General features: G+C 32.1%; 1 protein-coding gene across 1 annotated transcript; it reads left to right on the plus strand.

The window, feature by feature from the left end:
• The first annotated feature begins 78 nt into the window (after positions 1–78).
• On the plus strand, positions 79–18,720 carry LOC123690750 (large neutral amino acids transporter small subunit 2). Its single transcript, XM_045634852.1, has 7 exons — positions 79–548; positions 3,559–3,857; positions 6,492–6,617; positions 8,187–8,328; positions 13,062–13,185; positions 17,444–17,644; positions 17,964–18,720. The coding sequence occupies exons 1-7, from the start codon at positions 406–408 to the stop codon at positions 18,369–18,371; spliced, it is 1,443 nt and encodes a 480-aa protein (XP_045490808.1). The 5' UTR covers positions 79–405; the 3' UTR covers positions 18,372–18,720.
• The last annotated feature ends 1,121 nt before the right edge of the window (positions 18,721–19,841 follow it).

Here is a 19,841-nt window from a genome sequence, read left to right on the forward strand (position 1 = left end):
ATTTCAATAGGGTCGAGGCTATCGACGTCCTTGTTGCGTGCGGGCTTTCCATCACTGACTAGTGACTACAGGGTGTTTAGTGTTCACTGTTCACCAACACAGCACTCTAGTGCCAGTCTCCAGTTAGCGGCCGCACATGCGCCGAGCGTCCGCTTACCTGATATATGTTTGACGTGTTGTTGAATTTCTACTCATTTGACGTCAGATCGCGCCAGTCGATTCTTGTTTCTAGATCGTAAAAATGGTTACGGAAAGTGAAATAGTCGTGTAAAAGTTTTAGTGGAACACTGACGACAATGCGTAGACTGCTGAATTAAAAATTGGGTAATAACGTAAAATCGTGCAAATTTGTCACACGGCCACGTGCGTAGTGTTTGCCGGCGTCTGTGATTGATTTTTTGCGGTATGGGCGAAGAAATAAAAGGCGAGGAAGGAAATGTGACTTTGAAACGCAAAATAACACTGTTTAATGGTGTTGGTATTATAATTGGTACTATTATAGGATCTGGAATTTTTATATCACCTACTGGAGTTTTCTTATACACTGGGTAAGTAATATAATTTGTTTCCCGCCCTTTTAAATGTCAAATCCGAACCAAAATATTTTGTAACTATAATCATGTTCACCATAAAAGCTTTTAGTGTTACCTATTAATTAATTTATCTATGTGTAAACTATAATAATATTAAACTACATTAATATTGTTATATTATCATAGTGTTTTACATATTTTGTAAGAAAACTTTTATTACCTACCTACCTAGGTAGGTATACTTAGATAATGAACTTTTAACAAGTGATAACTGCGTTAAAAACCACCGACTTCAAAATTGCACTTACAACATTTACAAATACAGACAAAAATGCTCATAAAATAAAAACTACTGGGCCTATACGAATAAAATTTTTATGGGACCAATTCGACACCATCCCGCATCGAACAAAAAAAGAATCACGTAAATCGGTTCAGAAACCTACATACATAAAAAAAAACATACCGGCCCAATTTATAACCTCCTCCTTTTTTTTGAAGTCGGTTAAAAAAAATCATATTTTACACTTCCAGAAAATTATAATTTATCTATTTGAGCTGAAATACGCGTTTATCATTAGATATTGTAAGGACATTCCTAAGCTATAAATGTATTTGATAATAATAGTCTAGTATGCGTAATAGAATTATAGTAGTGCCATTCATACTACATAGCGTGCAAGTCATACGCGAGTTACCTGCTAATCCAATTGTAATTGTAGGTAACAATGTTGATCTGATTTTCTAAAATATTTTAAAACGCAGCACATTTTGATGTTACATTGTTTAAAAAGTAATACTAACTAAATCTAATATATAAAAATCAATGCCACTTTTCGTTGTAATTCCATAACTCGAGAACGGCTGAACCGATTTCGATAATTCTTTTTTTATTATATTCCTTGAAGTACGAGGATGGTTCTTATGTAGAGAAAACGTTAACATGTACCACGGGCGAAGCCGGGGCGGACCGCTAGTACATAATAAAATCGAGGTCGTTTATTGAATACCTACTTATATCTATACCTATTTTGGATTTGTACCGTACGATATCTAGGTAGGTAAGGTACCTATTTGTACAGTCTCTGGATTTTTTTTTTATTAAATAATAAACATAAAATGCAAAATTTTTTATGATAAATTAATTATAGATAGGTAAGTAGTTATTGACAAGTTTTTTTGGTAAATTAAATATAATTTCCTGGTCCTTTTTGTTTATATACGTACCTATACGCAATGCATGATATCGGTACCTAACTTTCATTTTATGCCTACCTACACAATTTGAAATCATCTTTGCACTTTCCTTTTGAGTCCATGGAAAACTTTAATCATATTCTAAGCAACTTCTGGAACATATAATGTATCGCGAATTATATTTAATGGAGAATTGTAGAATCTTTAAATTACGCCAATTAATTTAATCAGGGCAGTAACATGCCCCGTCTCCTTGGCTGGTCAAGGCGTTGTTGTTTTCGATATCTTGTTTCGTTTGGATTCCATTTCATCTCTAGTAGCCAGTAGGTACATAACTAATTACAGAAACGGATCTTTATTCTCCATATTTTTCCTGTTTTAGATCAAGATTACTTGTAAATTTGTAATGTATTTATAGAGATTTAATACATCTCTCAAGGTTACTCAACCTACGGACTTTAAATGAATTTGTAATGTAATGACATTACAGCTCTTTTTACATTCATTTCATAAATCATATAGGTACCTACGTGCTTTAATTTACAAAAAATGTCTCTAAAAACAGGAAACGTGAAATACAAAGGCGATATGTTTTGACCTAAAATGTGTAAAAATAGAACTGACATCAATTTAAATTGAACTTTTTGTAGGGAATAGGGGCGACAATAAGTTTTTAATATTTTTTTACAGTAAAGTTGTACTTTTCTGTTTTATTACGAAAATATTGCTTTTATAATAACTATAGATACCTACTAGATTTATACTATATTTTTTTTTTTGTATGGTGTTTCTCAATGTTAGCCAGAAGGGCTACTACATTTTAACGCGGACGCGGGGGTGAACTGAAGGTTCACCCTGGTAGCGACATGCACAAGGGCGTCCCCCCTTGACGGGGACCACGAACCTCGGCTTGAGCTGTCGCTTGAGTGGAGGAGGCCAGAAGGGCCCTAATCGGACGGGATTTATACTATAGAAATCACTTGATCAATGAGGTAATAATAATCGAGCGGTGAACGCACTTCGATTCACTTAGCAACAGTCTCAAGGCTGTAATTAAAACCACCAACGAAGTTAGTCTTTCTTAGTTCTAGGAAAGCAACAATAAAGGAAAATATAATATTAAGTCATGCTTTAGGCCGCATGCAATTTGACTATTTTTTTATCTAAATCGAGGTGAAATTGATAAAATACACACCTGTGACACGCATAATACATAATTCTATGATAATATGAGTATCTAGATATAGGTTATAGGTACATACTTATATTTTGTTTAAAAAAACATCGCGAATGTTTAGTTTTAGTTGAACTCGAAAATGTAATACAATATCTACCTAGGTAGATAATGATGATGTAATGTAACATAATGATTACATTGTACCTAATCGTTTGCATTTATTGACATTTACCCTAATCTAGGAAATGTCGTTTGCTTATTAATTATCAATGTAATTCGTACTCATCTATGCCACATTTACCTATTTATAAAGATTTCTAAATACAATATTATAGTATTAATAGTACCTATCTACTTTTAGGTTACTGCGTAAAGTTCTTATGGTAATTAAGGTTGAGTGTGGCATATTTGCAGTAAAGTAGAGCATGCCCCTGAACCGATAGAAGGTAAGTACAGTTACAGCGCGGTTATACCAAAACCGGCTCCATATCAGGTAATCGATATGGTACTTGCATTTTCGACAACGTTATCCGATTTCATCTCTCAGTTAGCCATTTATCAACGATAATATTACTCCTGCCATATCAATTTTACGCATTTGACCCGTATTGTCTTATTACATATCTTTATTGAAATAGTTTTTTCTTCCAGATCCGTAGCCGCATCGCTTATAATATGGCTCGTGAGTGGTCTTCTATCAACTCTAGGTGCCTTATGCTATGCAGAACTTGGGACTTCCATCGCGAGGTCTGGCGGTGACTATGCCTACATATACACGGCCTTCGGGCCGTTGCCTGCGTTTTTGAGAATGTGGATCGCTCTACTCATTATAAGACCCACGACACAAGCGATTGTGGCTCTCACTTTTGGCCACTACGTTGTTAAACCATTCTTCCCGGAATGTGAACCACCTGCCAATGCGGTGAAGCTTTTGGCTGCAGTTTGTTTGTGTAAGTATCCCTTTTTATTTTTATTTAAGATATACCTAGCAATTCATTATTCAGAGTGCCAAATTGTACTTTTAGTTAAGAGAGACATATTTTGTTTCGTTGAGTTTCATAAAAATACCATTGCAATACAATTCATGTTATACATAGTGAGTATGAAAGTTTTGAAATTTTAGTTCCCAGTTAGGAAGAAAAAATAAAGAAATTTGAATACTGACTTGCAAGGTTTGAGATAAGGTCGACTAAGCTCAATGTTTGCATTCAGCACATCCCTTTATATGGCGGCAACGTGGCGCCATCACTATGACTCTAATTTTCAAACTTGTAGTAGCTACATCATTAAGATATCATTATGTCGTTAACTCTACATTGTGCTTAATGTACATAATATAGGTATATAATAAGAAACATTCTTAAGTTTAAACAAAGTGTTAGCAAGTCATTAAACTAAGGACCATCATTCATCAGGACTTAAAACAGGTTATGGTCTTTAGAACATTTGTAGGTAGTATAAAACTACATTAAATTATATAAGTAGCTATTTAGAAGTTTTTTTTTTTATATTAGGAATCAATAGATGATAATATCGAAAAAAATGATACAAGTCGCAATCGAAGGTTTAGGCAAACGTACTCGAATATAGATACATGATTGAATATACATGATAGGAATACCTAGTTTCTTCTTGTTACAGCCTACAGCATATTGTGTGGTTGCTATTATGTTCTTGGTAATAAGGAATTTAGCTATGAATATTTAAATTAAATGTACATTTAAAAACATAAAAAAAAATTACAAAAGCAGTACCTACAACGTTATTTTGTTTCACTGGATATCAAATGAATAGACGTGTCCTACCTTAATGTTTTGGTAGGCATAGAAAAACTTTAAATGTAATAAAATCAACGAATCTGTATTGTAATTTTACGATTAAGGAGTTATTTGAATATAAAACACACGTTGCTCGCCCCCAGATAGTAGGTATTCGGTTAGCAAAAACAATTTTATGCCTGTGAGAAAATGGGGAGAGTCCGACAAACACTGATTGATGCTTCTCAATGTTATATTGTGTTTGTTCTTATATTCACAGATATATGTATATTATGTACCATTATGCCTCACTTGATAGATTCTAAGATTTTTAATTAACCGCGTCTTATGTCAATACTCAATACCTACATATGCATTGACAAGAGACGATTCAATTATGATAATCTCCATAGTATAGTGGGTGGTGACTGGTGCATAATTATACACCTCACATATATATTATAGACGTATATTAAAATAATGAATAATTAGTATAGGTACATTCATATGAAATAAACTAATAAATTATTGAAGTCACAGATAGCAGAAGTACTGAACATGAGGATAATTTTATAGCCATAATTGACACGTAATGTTTTGCTAAGTTGTTTAGGAAATACATGTATATAAATAAACGTAAAATGCATAAGTATGCAACAACGTAATAATAATAATAACTTTAATTATTTTCATAAAGACTTTAGACATGCTCTCTAAAATGAAATCATTTACCTGAAGGTACCTCACGATGAGATTTTGGTATAGTAGGTAGGTATGAAGACTATGTAGATATTGTTGAAGCAGTTACTCGTTTTCGTTTATACGATTACCAGTTATACTCATTAGCATTCATACGAGATGTTTCGTAATAAATTCACGAAGTTAACTTACCCATTACCTACGATTTGGCAAGCTCAAACTTAAGCACATTGACCTTTAAAAACAATTTAACTTATTTGATTTTTTGGTAATGTTGCAATTTTTTAATGTTATATGTTGAATGTATTAAGAAATATCAAAAGTCAAAGTTGATAGAACAATGTACATTGTACATATTTGTGAAAACCGATACCTAAATTGATCATTATAATATTATTAAAGCACCACTGCTAAGCTTTGTCAATCTACTACTGCTCACTTCTATTGCATCATCAAAATGTTAAGGAGAAACTGATACAGCAAAATCATAGATTCGATTGCGCAGAAATACATAGGTACAAGGTATGTACCCGGGAAGATAATAAACATGTCAAGAACTCTATATGTATTTTACATCTAGGTATTGAAGTAATTGCGAAACCATGTTTACTTAGTTAGCATAGGTATTAGGTATGTAGACTGTAGGTATATTTTTACATACCTAGGCTTTAGAATAATTAGATGATTCAATCAATAAAATACCAAGTAATAAATTTAGTTTAATAGATTATCCCGTTGATACTTTTGCGCATTATATGAAAGAGAAATGAAAATTTGTATCTATAGCGGAGTTGTCTTCAATTCTATCATTAAACTGCATCTTCGGGGAATAGGCGGAAACTTCCACTTAACCTAATTCCCGATCATCTAAACTCTAAAGGAACCGTTTCCCGCTCGCTTCGTAACAGCTTTAGCGTTAAGTTGATTGTTGACTATTAATACTTACTTCTCATATTCCATCAACAATCTATTTACACTAGAAAACTTAATATATTGTGAAAGCGATTTAAGTAACTTGGCAGATTAGAAATGTCTGTAATTGATGATATATCTCTCCCATATTATGATTGATGTATTTCTTGGTCATGCAATTATATGATTACTGGAACTTTTCCACAATTTCTCCAGGTATATTAACAGCCATCAACTGCATTAGTGTGCGGTGGACGATGCGAATACAGGATGTCTTCACGGCTTCGAAGCTTCTTGCTTTAGTGATCATCATCATATCTGGACTGTATTATATCGGAATTGGTGAGTGCTAAAGAGTCAAATTAATAACATAATTCGTTTCATAATTAATAGTTAATACCTACATCACATTTTTTTCATATCGTTTATAAATGTACTGGAATTCAAAATAATCTACATCTAAGTGCTTTACTTTAAGACCAGGCACTCTAACGTAATTTCTGGCACTGGTGCTAGACGCTACGGTGCTAGACGCTAACACAGCCGTAATAAAGTTGAATATCACGTGCGCTCTTTGATCGCATTCGAGCTCGAAACTAAATCTCGTAAGTCTCAATTCTTATTTCGCTTATAACTAAAGTAATAATTGATCTAGAGAAAAAATATTTTGGGATTCGATAGTAAACTATATTTTCTTACTGTTATCATTTATTTTAGACATAAAATCCAAGTAAATCTTTATAAAAATGTAATAATCCTTAAAAAATGCATAATTTTTGAATAAAAAATGAATCGAGCGAAAATGTTACAATTACGTAACTGTCTTGTACATGGAAAGAAAACGACCCAATAAACCATATACTAAAGTTCCATTTTGATTGTATGTGTGACTGTTTCGGAATATTAATGCAAATTCACATAAAATTTAGGGAGCCTCCTCTTAAATACCTTTGGTATAAACAGTAGATATGTACTGAAATAATATAAACATTTTTTTCTAGTATTTGAGACTAACCTAACTCGCAAGTAGAGCGTGGTAGAGCTCTAGAATACGAATAAGTTTAAAATTTTTGGTTAATTTTTCACGTTAAAACACATAAAAAATGTATTCGAAATTGTATTTTTTTAGAAATTCAATCAATTGCTGAACGCTTTATTATAAAAAGTACAAACTTTTGCTCTTATTTGTTGGTGAAAGCATGTCGAACTTTTTATTAAAAATAGATATCGCTCGTCACTCAACTCGTTCTTTTGTATTTATTCCTATTCGATTACTGTACTATTAATCGAAGGTCATTGGAAAACTACGTTACTCTCACCACTTGCTACATTGACCCACTTGTACTTGACAAGTACAAAGTCTTTAGGTTTACTGAGGCAGCACCTAGGTACAATTCAATGACTGTATTGAAAACACAAACACAAATCATAATGATTATTAAATGCATGTGTGTAAACTTTAGATTATGCTTTATGAAGACAAGAAAAGATTGAGGAGGATCAAAATCTAACATCTAACATAATATATTATAAAGGCGAAAGTTTGTAAGAATGGATGTATGGATGTTTGTTACTCTTTCACGTAAAAACTACTGAATGGATTTGAATGAAATTTAGCACACATATAGAGGGTAACTTGGATTAACACATAGGATAGGTTTCATCCCGGAAATCCCACGGGAACGGGAACTATGCGGGTTTTTCTTTGAAAACGCGGGCGAAGCCGCGGGCGGAAAGCTAGTCTAATAATATATTTCGAACCACTGACCTAAAATTCTCTAAAGATATCCATGTGTACTGCTCTTTAAAATCATAATTTTTAGAGCAAACATAGAAGATCAAAACCGATACTAAATTTCTGATTTTTTAGCAGCATTATACATTTAAATTATACATTTATTATTGTAACAGGTCACACCGAAAACTTTAAGGATGCGTTTGCTGGCGAGTATGGCGCTGGTAAAGTGGCGGTAGCTTTTTATTCTGGACTCTTCGCTTTTGGCGGGTGGAATTACTTGAACTTTGTCACTGAAGAGCTGCAGGATCCATACAAGTAAGTTATTTTATGTTGCCTTTGTAATATTGAGCGAAAAATTATTTGTTAAATCACACTTCTTAAAGTTGTATATGAATTATGTCGAAACAAACAGGATTTTGATTGATATTGTAGATAATATCCTCATCGTAATCGATACCGTGTACTTAATCGATAAAGACACGCAAGATGCAAATGCCAAACGATTTACGATACTTTTAGGTTATGACTTTTCTTTTTGTGATTGCAACAGTAGGTACCTACGTATTTAGAAAGTACCTATATGAGCGCCTATCACAGATCTAGATCTATGGTGCCTATCATCTTTAAGCTATAAAACGTATCCATTGAAAGTAACTTCCGTACTTCAGATTGTAAAATGCCTTAACATAAAATTATCTTTGTTAAAACATTAACATAAGAATCTTGCAAACGCACACTGGTTTCCAATTTGTTCTTTACAAGGGATTAACCGAATCATAAAGGTAAAATGACATTAAAATTTTTCTTATAATGAACATTAATACGTTTAACAAAACCTGTTTTCCGCTTGAGTGCTTTAATAATGTATCTGTGATATACTATAGCTTACCGCCCGCGTCTTCGCCCGCGTTTTCAAAGAAAAACCCGCATAGCTCCTGTTCCCGTGAGATTTTCGGAATAAAACCTATCATATGTGTTAATCCAAGTTACCCTCTATATGTTAAATTTCATTGTAATTTGTTCAGTAGAATTTGCGTGAAAGAGTAACAAACACACACACATACCTACACAAACTTTCGCATTTATAATATTAGTATCTAGGATTAGTAGGATTAATGATAGGATATCTCTTCAAGCTACAATTGTTCAAAAATGTTTTGATATTCGATGCGATCTCAAAAGGGAACCAACATTAGTATGACACTTATATTAATTATCGCATGTCCAATACCAGTAATTCTCGAGGCAGTGTCAAATAGCGTAGTTGGAAGTTTACCGGATATTTTTACAAAGTATTTGTCTCAATGAAACCACATGAAGCCGACAGAATGGATTATTTATTCCAGTAATGTCAAGGTTGTCGACCGCAAAGTTATCTGGGGACACGGTAGTGCCCCCGCCAAGACGAGCCAAGCGAACAAGCACGGGCACTACCTACCTTTTCTCGAAGCGCTTCGACGTTTTTTTGAACCCTCATAACTTGGGTTTGGATTATGCTAGATCAACAAAATTTTCGGGATATATTGTCAATAGCGGACTTATTGAACATATTAAGTTTTAATTACATTAGCTTTTATACTTCAGATTTTATTTATATCTAAAAAACGCTAATTTCGTCACTGACTCACTGATGATCATCAAAATTCTTAAGGTATTTCCTAATGTCCTAGAAAGCTGAAATTTTGTATGTAAGCTAGTATTAGCACACAAACAACAAAAAAATTATAAAACTTGTAACTTTCATCCCCCAACCCCTTAAACTAGGGGATGGGAGTTTGTATGAGACCTGTAATTTTAAATTAAATTTTGATGACGCTAGAGGTCTAATCTAATAATCTAAAACTTGGTTCCCCTAGATATATGTATAGGTATAGGTACTCCTTGTTAAAAAAAAATTAAAACTTTAATCGACATACTTATAAAATTTTGTTACAAACAACTTACAAAAAGAAATGAAATCCCACCAAAAACATTTTCATGTAAAATGTTGCCAAGACGAGCCCATATGACTCGCACTGTCAAAAAGTTATCAGATCTCATGTAGAGCGAAGCTTCTAACACTACACGCCCTAACTCTTCAAGGCCTAACTTCACAAACTCTACACCTTAGTCAAAATATGTGGCTTGGCCGTTCGTTACTACAAGAACTATTGTATAACACAAAAGTAATGCACAGTGAATTAATTTTTCACCTTACGCCGATGTGAATGTAGCGAAATGGCCAAGCCGCATATTTTGACTAAGGTGTAGAGTTTGTGAAGTTAGGCCTTGTAGAGTTAGGGCGTGTAGTGTTAGAAGCTTCGCTCTACATGAGATCTGATAACTTTTTGACAGTGCGAGTCATATGGGCTCGTCTTGGCAACATTTTACATGAAAATGTTTTTGGTGGGATATTGTAATGCAAATAGCAATTGATAATGCTCACATTGTCTTAGATTTAATTTATTATCCAAACACATTAATAAAATTAAGATAAAAATATTAGGTGCGATAAAAATAATTTTTATTGCAAGTTCTTGTAATATATACATAGTATTCAAATACAATCATAATCCTCGTTCCAAAGGATATAATTGAACAATTTACAAAATATTTAAAAACATGATCGTTCCCATTATCATTTTATGACGAAAGAAAAAGGTTTGTAGGACAAAAAATGAATCTCTTAATGCAAAAAATAAGCTTGTAAGTACCTAGTTATGGTTTTTTTATTATAAATAAGGAACGAAATAAAAATATATTTTTTTATCAATATTTATGTTTACCAATCATTTCAAATTAATTAACATATTTGATTGATCGATGGTACTATATTTACTACTGTACATTATGTGTATTTATTACTTATCATTTCACTGTATTTTGTATTAAGCTTTCATTGACTATTCAATTGAGCAAAATAGTAAAATACTTCATAGATAAAGAATAGAGATATCGGAAAATATTGCTAAAGGACAGAAATCAATAGAGTATAAAAACTTCCTAATAAGCCCCGTTAGTAGTAAGCACGTGATGGCCTTTAAACTGCTGTTATCACTTATCATGCTATCTTGTAACGTCTATCGTACTTAGATCACGTAAAGGATAAAAAATATACGTTCTTATCTGATATTTTCACTGCATTAAGTAATTGGTTTATGGTATTCATTAATTTATGTTTAAACATCGTTCATGAAGAATCTCAAAAGATTATCGTATTAAAGACGTTTATTTTTGCATTTTATAATTACACAAAAAATTAACTGTATTGAAAAATTACCATCTTCAACAAAATTGTGTATAATTTTGCGTATTAAATCGCAAATTGAGATTCCTATGGCACACTTCAATAGATTTAAGATAAATTCTTATAATCGAGTGTATATAGAAAAACCTTCAGAGACCATTAATTGCGTGGGTATTCAGAGTAAACGTTCAAATGACAAATCCATGACGAGCATCCCTCGAGAGTTTATCGAACATCCCACGTAATATAGAGTTTCACTCAGGGGAACTAGGCTTAGTTTGCAATAACATTTCATTATAATTGCTTATTATAACTAAATTATAAATTTTATTTATTATCATTGAATTTATCATTCATGTAAATAAAGAATAATGAGAGCCCAAGCAAGTATCCTTGCGGCACCCCTAATATATTTAAATAAATAAATAAAATCTTTATTTGAATTCATACATTCAACTAAATGGTCCTATTTAAATCTATTCTAAATTAATATTATAAAGCAGAGGAGTTTGTTTGTTTAAACGTGCTAATCTCAGGAACTACTATTAGTCCGATTTGAAAAATTCTAGATAGCCCATTTATCGAGGAAGGCTATAGGATAAAAAGTATAAATCATCACGCTAGTCGCTAACACCGACAGTAGCCGAGCAATGTGGGTGAATCCGCGGAGCACAGCTAGTAAAGTATAAATAAGAGGATTATTTAATATGCAAACGATTTTTGTAACGGTAATTCATTAGACGTAGATTTTATGTAAGTATGTCTCATTGTTTTGCGTTTAGGTTTTATTTCCAGCTCAATTATATTCATTGGAATCTATCAAGGATTTCCAATCTCGTTTTTCAAACAGACCTCCGTTTGTTCTTCTGAGTGCTATTACATGCATTATTCATTTAGAACGTTTGCTATCTAGTCTCGGTTGTCAGGGTCTTTTATCGGACCCCACTCAAGCTTCTAATGACCTACTGAAATAATGGCAATGACTTGGATATTATCTTACATTGCGTACGTTCTTTTAGCAATATAGGCTTAAGTTACGATACCCATATCAATGGCAAGATATAAATATCATAGGCTATTATCAAATTTTTCGAGCAATAATACCTAATTAATCTTAGATATAATATTATGTCAATATCGCACGCTATTATTACGTAATACTTATCGAGTACTATCGCTATGCTCCTGGATTAGTAACAATAAATTTTAGTTTTCTTACAAATTGAAATTAATCACGTATTACAAAAGTGCTGTATTCTCTTTTTAAAGGAGAAATACAAAATCATATTTCATTCGTTTTTTTATACATTCTATTTTATCCTTCCTACGTAGTTAGTACGTTATAACTTATAGCGGAAATGTTGACGAATTTATTTATAGATACAATCAAGATACAATAATGGAAAAGTGGGATCGTTTGTGATAGGCATAACATAGTTATGATGTCACTAATATTGTAGTTATAAATACAACTGATACAAGTGTACGATGTTTTTACAAACTTCCGATAACCGCGGTACCTTAGTATTTGTTTTACTACAAAATCTAAAGCTTTCTCTCATGATAATTACTTCAGAAAACTCGATGAAGAATTTGAATTTAAGTAAGAGTACTTAGGTTCTTAAATGTAGTAATGAATGTAGAAGACCAAATACCAAAATGTATTTTTATGGTAATTTTTTTAAGATTTAAAAGTATTTTATTACAAGAGCTTAGTCTTTAGACTAAACAACAAATTAAAAGCAGCATAACTCAATTGACCTTGTACAAGTATGTTAGACAATAAAAATGTTAATGAGATATTTATTTCACGTACTTTCAGGAATTTGCCGCGTGCGATATGGATCGCTATGCCGATGGTGACTATTATCTACGTAATGGCAAACTTGGCCTACTTCGCCGTTGTCTCCAAAATGGAAATGATGTCAAACTCCGCGGTGGCTGTGGTACGTGGTAGTATGAGATTATCGGAAATAAATCATTTTTTTGTTATCTCTAAGGCCGTTGGTATGAAGATAATTTTTTTAATCGTTATTTTTGCATTCGGAATGAGTAATTATAGGATATTGATACGATATCGCTTACTTCATGGTAAGCACTAAGCACATAGTAGTTGTTATGAATACTTTGTTGTCTTATTGTTGCCAGGCGCAACAATCAATTGGAATTATTATGCACTGCATTTGTTCAATTTAGGACTCTGTTATCGTTTTCGTTGTGGTATTCTGAACTAAATAGTAGGTAAATAAATAAATAAATATTATAGGACATTATTACACAAATCGACCTAGTCCTCTTACAAGGAGCGTCTCGGCTTTTTCGGAATGATCTCTCTATCGACCCGCTATAATGTCAGCGATGTGTTGTTTCTCTTTAAAATTCTTAGAAATAAAATTAACTGTCCAGGCATATTGCATCTGATAAATTTTCGCGTTCCATCCAAGTACCCACGTAAATGTATTACTCCGTTCTGTCCGCCACTACGAAGAACGGTTCTAGGGGCAAATTCCCCCATCGGCAGATTAACTAAATCTCTAAACGAATACAGTGATCTAATAGATATAAATGCAGACAGTGTGGTTAAGTTTTATAATGCTTCTCTCAAATATTTCAAGGAAAAATAATTGTACCAAATAATGTATTTATTTAATTGTAGCTTTTTTATTGTTATTGTTATTTTAATTTTTTTTCTTTAATTTTAATATTGTAATGTAATTAATTGAATGACGATTTTATCTTAATATTAATATGAATGTTTAAATTATTTATAAATGGATATTTTTCTTATGTTTGTTCTATAAACTATATTTTTGTGTAGATATTATAAAAAAAAATTGAATTTTTGTGTTGGTTTTTTTTTTTAAGCTTTTTAATATTATATTTGAAAATTGTAAATTAAATTCCGATTTTATCTTAACTTGAATATTTACATTGTTTAAATAGATATTTTGTCTGTCGAACTTTATTTTTATGTAGATATTATATTATATTATTAATATTATAAAAAATGAATTTTTATGTTGGTTTTTAACTTTTTATGTACTTTAATTTAATATTTTAAAATTGTAATTTTTGTATGCCGATTTTATTTTAATATGACTTACATTAGTTTTTAAATAGATATTCTGTTGATAATTTGTTAAACGTTATCTTGTGTATTTATCAGTTTTTTTTTTTTTTTTTAATGTTCATAAGTCATAACCGTTTTCAAAAGCATGTAGTGTTAGCCTGTAAGTAATTGTTACACTTGATACGTTAAATTGTATTTTTCCTTTTATGCCATATATAGTGTAAACAATTGTTGGCTATCCTTGGTAAATAAATAAATAAATAAATAAATAGTCCCACAGTAAGCTCAATTAAGGCTTGTGTCGTGGGTACTAGGCGACGATAAATATAATATTTAATAAATACATATATAGATAATAACACCCAGACCCAAGAACAAATAATTGAGTTCATCACACAAATATTTGCCCTGACCGGGGATCGAACCCGGGACCGTCGGCTCAGTAGGCAGTTACTTTACCACTGCGCCAACCGCGTCGTCGGTACGTATACGTATCAGAATTCAGAATTATATCGAGAGAAACGTCTACCAGTATTCATAACGCGTAGGTACTTAAAATTAAACTCATTTCAAATTATTTGCTGTTCATAAATTTATTTTACATCCAGGCATTCATTACTTATCCAAATTTATTAAAATTAATAAAAAAATGAAAATAATAATAACAAGATGCGCTGACATTGCCAAGGGTGATCTTACATAATTCATTAAACCGGTCTAGCTTATTATTACTCGTTATATTTTGCATGCACCTTTTGTAAGTTTAGACCGGTTTCACAGCTTCCTTTTCCTCTCCTGATAAGTTCTGTTATTCGTCGTCGGTTGTTCTGGCTTATTCGTCAGTGACTGCCAAATAATTTATCAAAATCTATGTCAAAGATTTAAATAGGCTATCATAATACTCCAGTCAGTTAAGACAATCAATTCACATAATTCCAAAAGTTTTCAAACTTCGGTCAAGTGAATGGTACATTGGGGCGACAATAAATCTCATTTTGCAACCTTGTCCGCAGTCCGGATTATTTTTTGCTGTATGGTCGTGAAAAAAATTCCAAAAGTTCTGCAAACTTGGGGAAGTTTTCGATATAATATTTCATATCACGTATTAAATTTGCAACCAGTGTAAGGAACATCTTTTGATATTGAATATTAATGCTCTATTAATACTCTGCTCTTTCACGCATATCCGATTGGTTTAATGCTAATAATTTACTACTAAATGCAAAAAAAACAAATTGTGTAGAATTTATCCTCCCAAATGTAAAAAAGGTGAAAAGGAATATTATTTTAAACGGGGAGGTATTATACCCTGTGGAATCTACTGTTTTTCTTGGTTTGACACTAGATGAGAAGCTACAATGGGGGGCCCATATTACCACCACCGCTGCTAAGCTCAGCTCAGCTGCATATGCAGTGAGAAGAATAAGGCATCTCACCGATGAAGAGACGGCTAGATTGGTTTACTTTAGCTACTTTCATAGCATTATGTCCTATGGAATTCTACTATGGGGCAGGGGTGCAGATATAGAAACTATATTTATACTACAGAAAAGAGCCATACACTCTATATATAATTTGCGTGCTCGAGACTCACTAAGAGATCTCTTTAAGAATACTGGTATCCTTACTGTACCGTCGCAGTATATATTTAATAATATTTTATATGTACACAATAACGCTTATTTACACACAAAAGTAGGAGATAGACATTGTTATGACACAAGAAACAGAAATAAAATTGAAATTCCATTTTTCCGGCTAGCCAAAGTTAAAAATTCATTTATGGGTCAAGGTATACGCTTTTACAACAGAATTCCTCATAATATTAAAGAGTTCAGTAGTTCTAAATTTAAAACTTATATAAAAAATGTACTTATTCAGAGAGCCTATTACAGTATTAAGGAATATATGGACGATAAAAACCCATGGAGGGTTGTCGCGTAAAAACCACAGGACAGTTCTTTGGCATATTATGATTATAATGTACATATAACACATATAATGTATTTTGTAAAATTAAATTGTAAAACTGACATGATTAAAAAGAGCAACTATGGAGTTTCTTGCCGATTCTTCTCCGTAGATACTGCTTTCCGAATCGGTGGTAAATGTTAAAATATGTAATGACGTTTCAAAAGTGCTTCTAAAAGAAGTCTAATTGAATAAATAAATGTTTGAGTTTGAGTTTGAGTTTGAATGTTTTTTTTTTAAAGTGAAACTTTTATTACACCGTCTCAAACTTTTTGGTCTGTGTAGCGCATGTCGCGTGACGCACGATACGTACGATAATTATCGTACAAATACGATAATTTTTAGTTATATCTATAGTGTGAAAAAAAGTTTCACTTTTACCGTGGTTTCATAAAACCACACAACATTTTTTATTTATTAAACTGAATGCAATGAGGTCGCAAATTTGTAAATGCATCAGAATATGTGTTTTCGAAGTTTGCAACCAAGTTCCAAAACTTTTGTAATTATTCCGAGACCACCTTACTCGAAAATGACCACGAATTAAAAATAATTATAAATAAACATGTTCCGGTCAACGAAAAAGGTTGCAAACTTACACAACCGTTCGGTATACATTTCCGATATCTGTGTCGAGTTTGCAGAACTTTTGGAATTTTTTTCACGGCGATACAGCAAAAAATAATTTGATTGCAATTTTAACAATGTTCCGTACACTTAGATTGGTTGCAAATTTAATACGTGATATGAAATATTATATCGAAAACTTTCCCAAGTTTGCAGAACTTTTGGAATTTTTTTCACGATCATACAGCAAAAAAATAATTTAATTGCAATTTTAACAATGTTCCGAACTGCGGACAAGGTTGCAAAATGAGATTTATTGTCGTCCCAATGTACTATTCACTTGACCGAAGTTTGAAAACTTTTGGAATTATTGTTAAATTTTCGATTTCGGATGTCGACTCTGACTGATGTATAAGGGCTATCAGACATCAGTTCCTAAGTATGACTTTGAGCAAGTTAAGGTTTTCAAAGATTGCTTGATTGATTTTTAAATTCTTTTACCAATAGAAAGCTTTCTTTACCCAGTATCTCAGCTCCTTCCAAACGAAGCCGGGGCATGCTAGATAAAATTATAAATAAATAAATATAATTTCCAGGTATTCGGTGACCGTTTATTCGGTGCATGGAGCTGGTTGATCCCCGTGTTCGTAGCATTATCAACATTCGGCGGTGTGAACGGAGTGCTGTTCACATCAGCGCGACTGTTCGCGACGGGCGCGCAAGAGGGACACATGCCCGCGTTCTTCTCGCTCTTTCACATTGATAAGCAAACGCCTATACCGTCGCTCGTGTTTACGGTACGTATCTGAAATTGGAACACAAGATTTAGAATCGAAATTTTTGTGCTCCAATTTAAGTTTGCGCGATACGGTTTTGATTGAAATTACTAGTGCGATGTAAACGATGATTACTTTCTGATTTATACTTTTTTACAGTTACGAAAGTGTGGGTCAATGGCCTAAGTTTAAAATGATGTTACAGTAGTAATTGATAAATATTTCACTGCAGCTAGTTGTTAAAAGATTTCATAAAGAATCTGTGTTACTAGCTCATTTTTTTATGAGTCACCTTGTGTGTAAGATTACAAATTTTAAATATGATTAATATTATTTTCAGTGTTTCTTCTCACTACTCATGTTGACAACGAGCAACGTGTTCGACCTTATCAACTATTTCTCGCAAACTCTATGGTTGTCTGTGGGCGCTTCCGTCGTTGGGATGCTCTGGCTTCGAAGGACCAAACCGGACATGCCTCGACCAATTAAAGTTAATCTAGCTATTCCTTATGTTTTCCTCGTTGCTATTGCGTGTCTCGTCTTCATTCCAGCCTTTACTCAACCCATGGACACGGCTATAGGTCTTGGAATTCTTCTCTCTGGCATCCCGGTTTATTATCTATGCGTCAAATGGCAGAATAAACCTAACAGCTACCATAGATTCTCAGGTTGTGTACTAAGGTTCCTACAGAAGCTCTGCTCTTGCATTTACGTAGACTCGTTAGAGAAATTATCCAATGCAAATTGAACGGTTTCAAAGTAACGATAAAACTGTTGAAACGGATACGTGTTGCGGACTGGAATACCTACAATTTTTTTCTTACAATTAAAACATTGAATACCTATATGTCTCTTGATGGCCACAAGCTACTATCATTTAAGATCACATTTATTTAAATAATTTGTTGTTTGAATAAATAAATATGTCCTCGTGTATTCCATTCAATCAGTTTTATCTTATAGTGTATGAAAATAACACGTTTATTTATATCGACTATAAATTATTGCTACAAGAATAAATGTAAATGGACCAATATATTTTACCCTATAATATAGTAATGTACTTTGATATTAAAGACATTGTGACGAATTTAAAACATTATTTATTTTATAATATAACCTCCATTTTGAGCAATATTGTTTTTTTTGTCAAAAATTACAACATCCTTCATAAATTTACCCCATTATTAGCCGATAAAAACAAAAAATATATATTATAATTATTGTCGATGGAAGTAAATTGTAAAATGATATTCGTTACATAGTCTTTTATGTCTATATATACTGCATATAAGGAAGTATTTTAGCCATTGGATGTTTATAAATATAAATAATATTGTAAGTATTGACAAACTGGATACCCCAATATTAAGTATGTTGTGTTATATTTCCCATTAAGTTTCCCATAAAGATAAGAGTACCTACGTCAAATAATTTAAAGTAGGTAATTGATGGCAATAAAATTGCAGTTTAGACATCGTTGTGAAATTAAATAGATTAAAAAAAACGCAGTTATATAGTGAAAAATGTTAATTTATATGCTCATAATGACTTTTAAGAATTTACAGCACTTTTTAATTAATAAAACTGGTATAATCTATGCAAAAAAGTAGTTTCTCATATAAATTTTATTACATGCCGAGCTTTAGCACGCGTTTATGGTCAACATAAGCTGACAAATAGTATTATTATATTACGTTTTACATGGTACTTACACTATTAAATTATAATTTTACAATTTAAAGAACTTTAATGAATAGAAACTGTGAAATTTTTTACATTATATTACTTACTTAAGAAAAATTTTTAAAACGCGTCTGGTACCTATATTAAATTTACCGAAGTATAATATGTACCTATTGACTTGAATTGCCATCCTAGATATTTTTAGATCAATATATGCAAATGTTATGATATCTAAAATTATAGAATGGGTATATAGCTGATAAATGTAAAACTTTTCATAGGTACTTTATATAAAAGAATGTATGAAGTAGGACCGGCTATATAAAGGTCAATAATATACTTACTTTATTGTACAAAATACATACTTAGTTTAAAAATAAATCATATCGTGAAAGAATGTATTATTGTTACTGTCCATTTTAATCAATAGTAGGATGCAATTTTAAGCATTGGACTGAATATTTAATTTTTAATACTCATTATTTAAACAACGATTTACACAGTTTCATATTGTGTTGTCTGCTGATAAATT

The sequence above is a fragment of the Colias croceus genome, chromosome 3, assembly GCF_905220415.1.
Source record: "Colias croceus chromosome 3, ilColCroc2.1".
NCBI lineage: Eukaryota > Metazoa > Arthropoda > Insecta > Lepidoptera > Pieridae > Colias > Colias croceus.

What these genes read in the sequence shown, in the direction of transcription:
- LOC123690750 (XM_045634852.1), top strand. Translation starts at nt 406, where the DNA reads ATGGGCGAAGAAATAAAAGGCGAGGAAGGAAATGTGACTTTGAAACGC. An exon ending in GGAGTTTTCTTATACACTGG is followed by an intron (nt 549 to 3,558) that starts GTAAGTAATATA and finishes TTTTTCTTCCAG; the next exon opens with ATCCGTAGCCGCATCGCTTA. An exon ending in TTTGGCTGCAGTTTGTTTGT is followed by an intron (nt 3,858 to 6,491) that starts GTAAGTATCCCT and finishes CAATTTCTCCAG; the next exon opens with GTATATTAACAGCCATCAAC.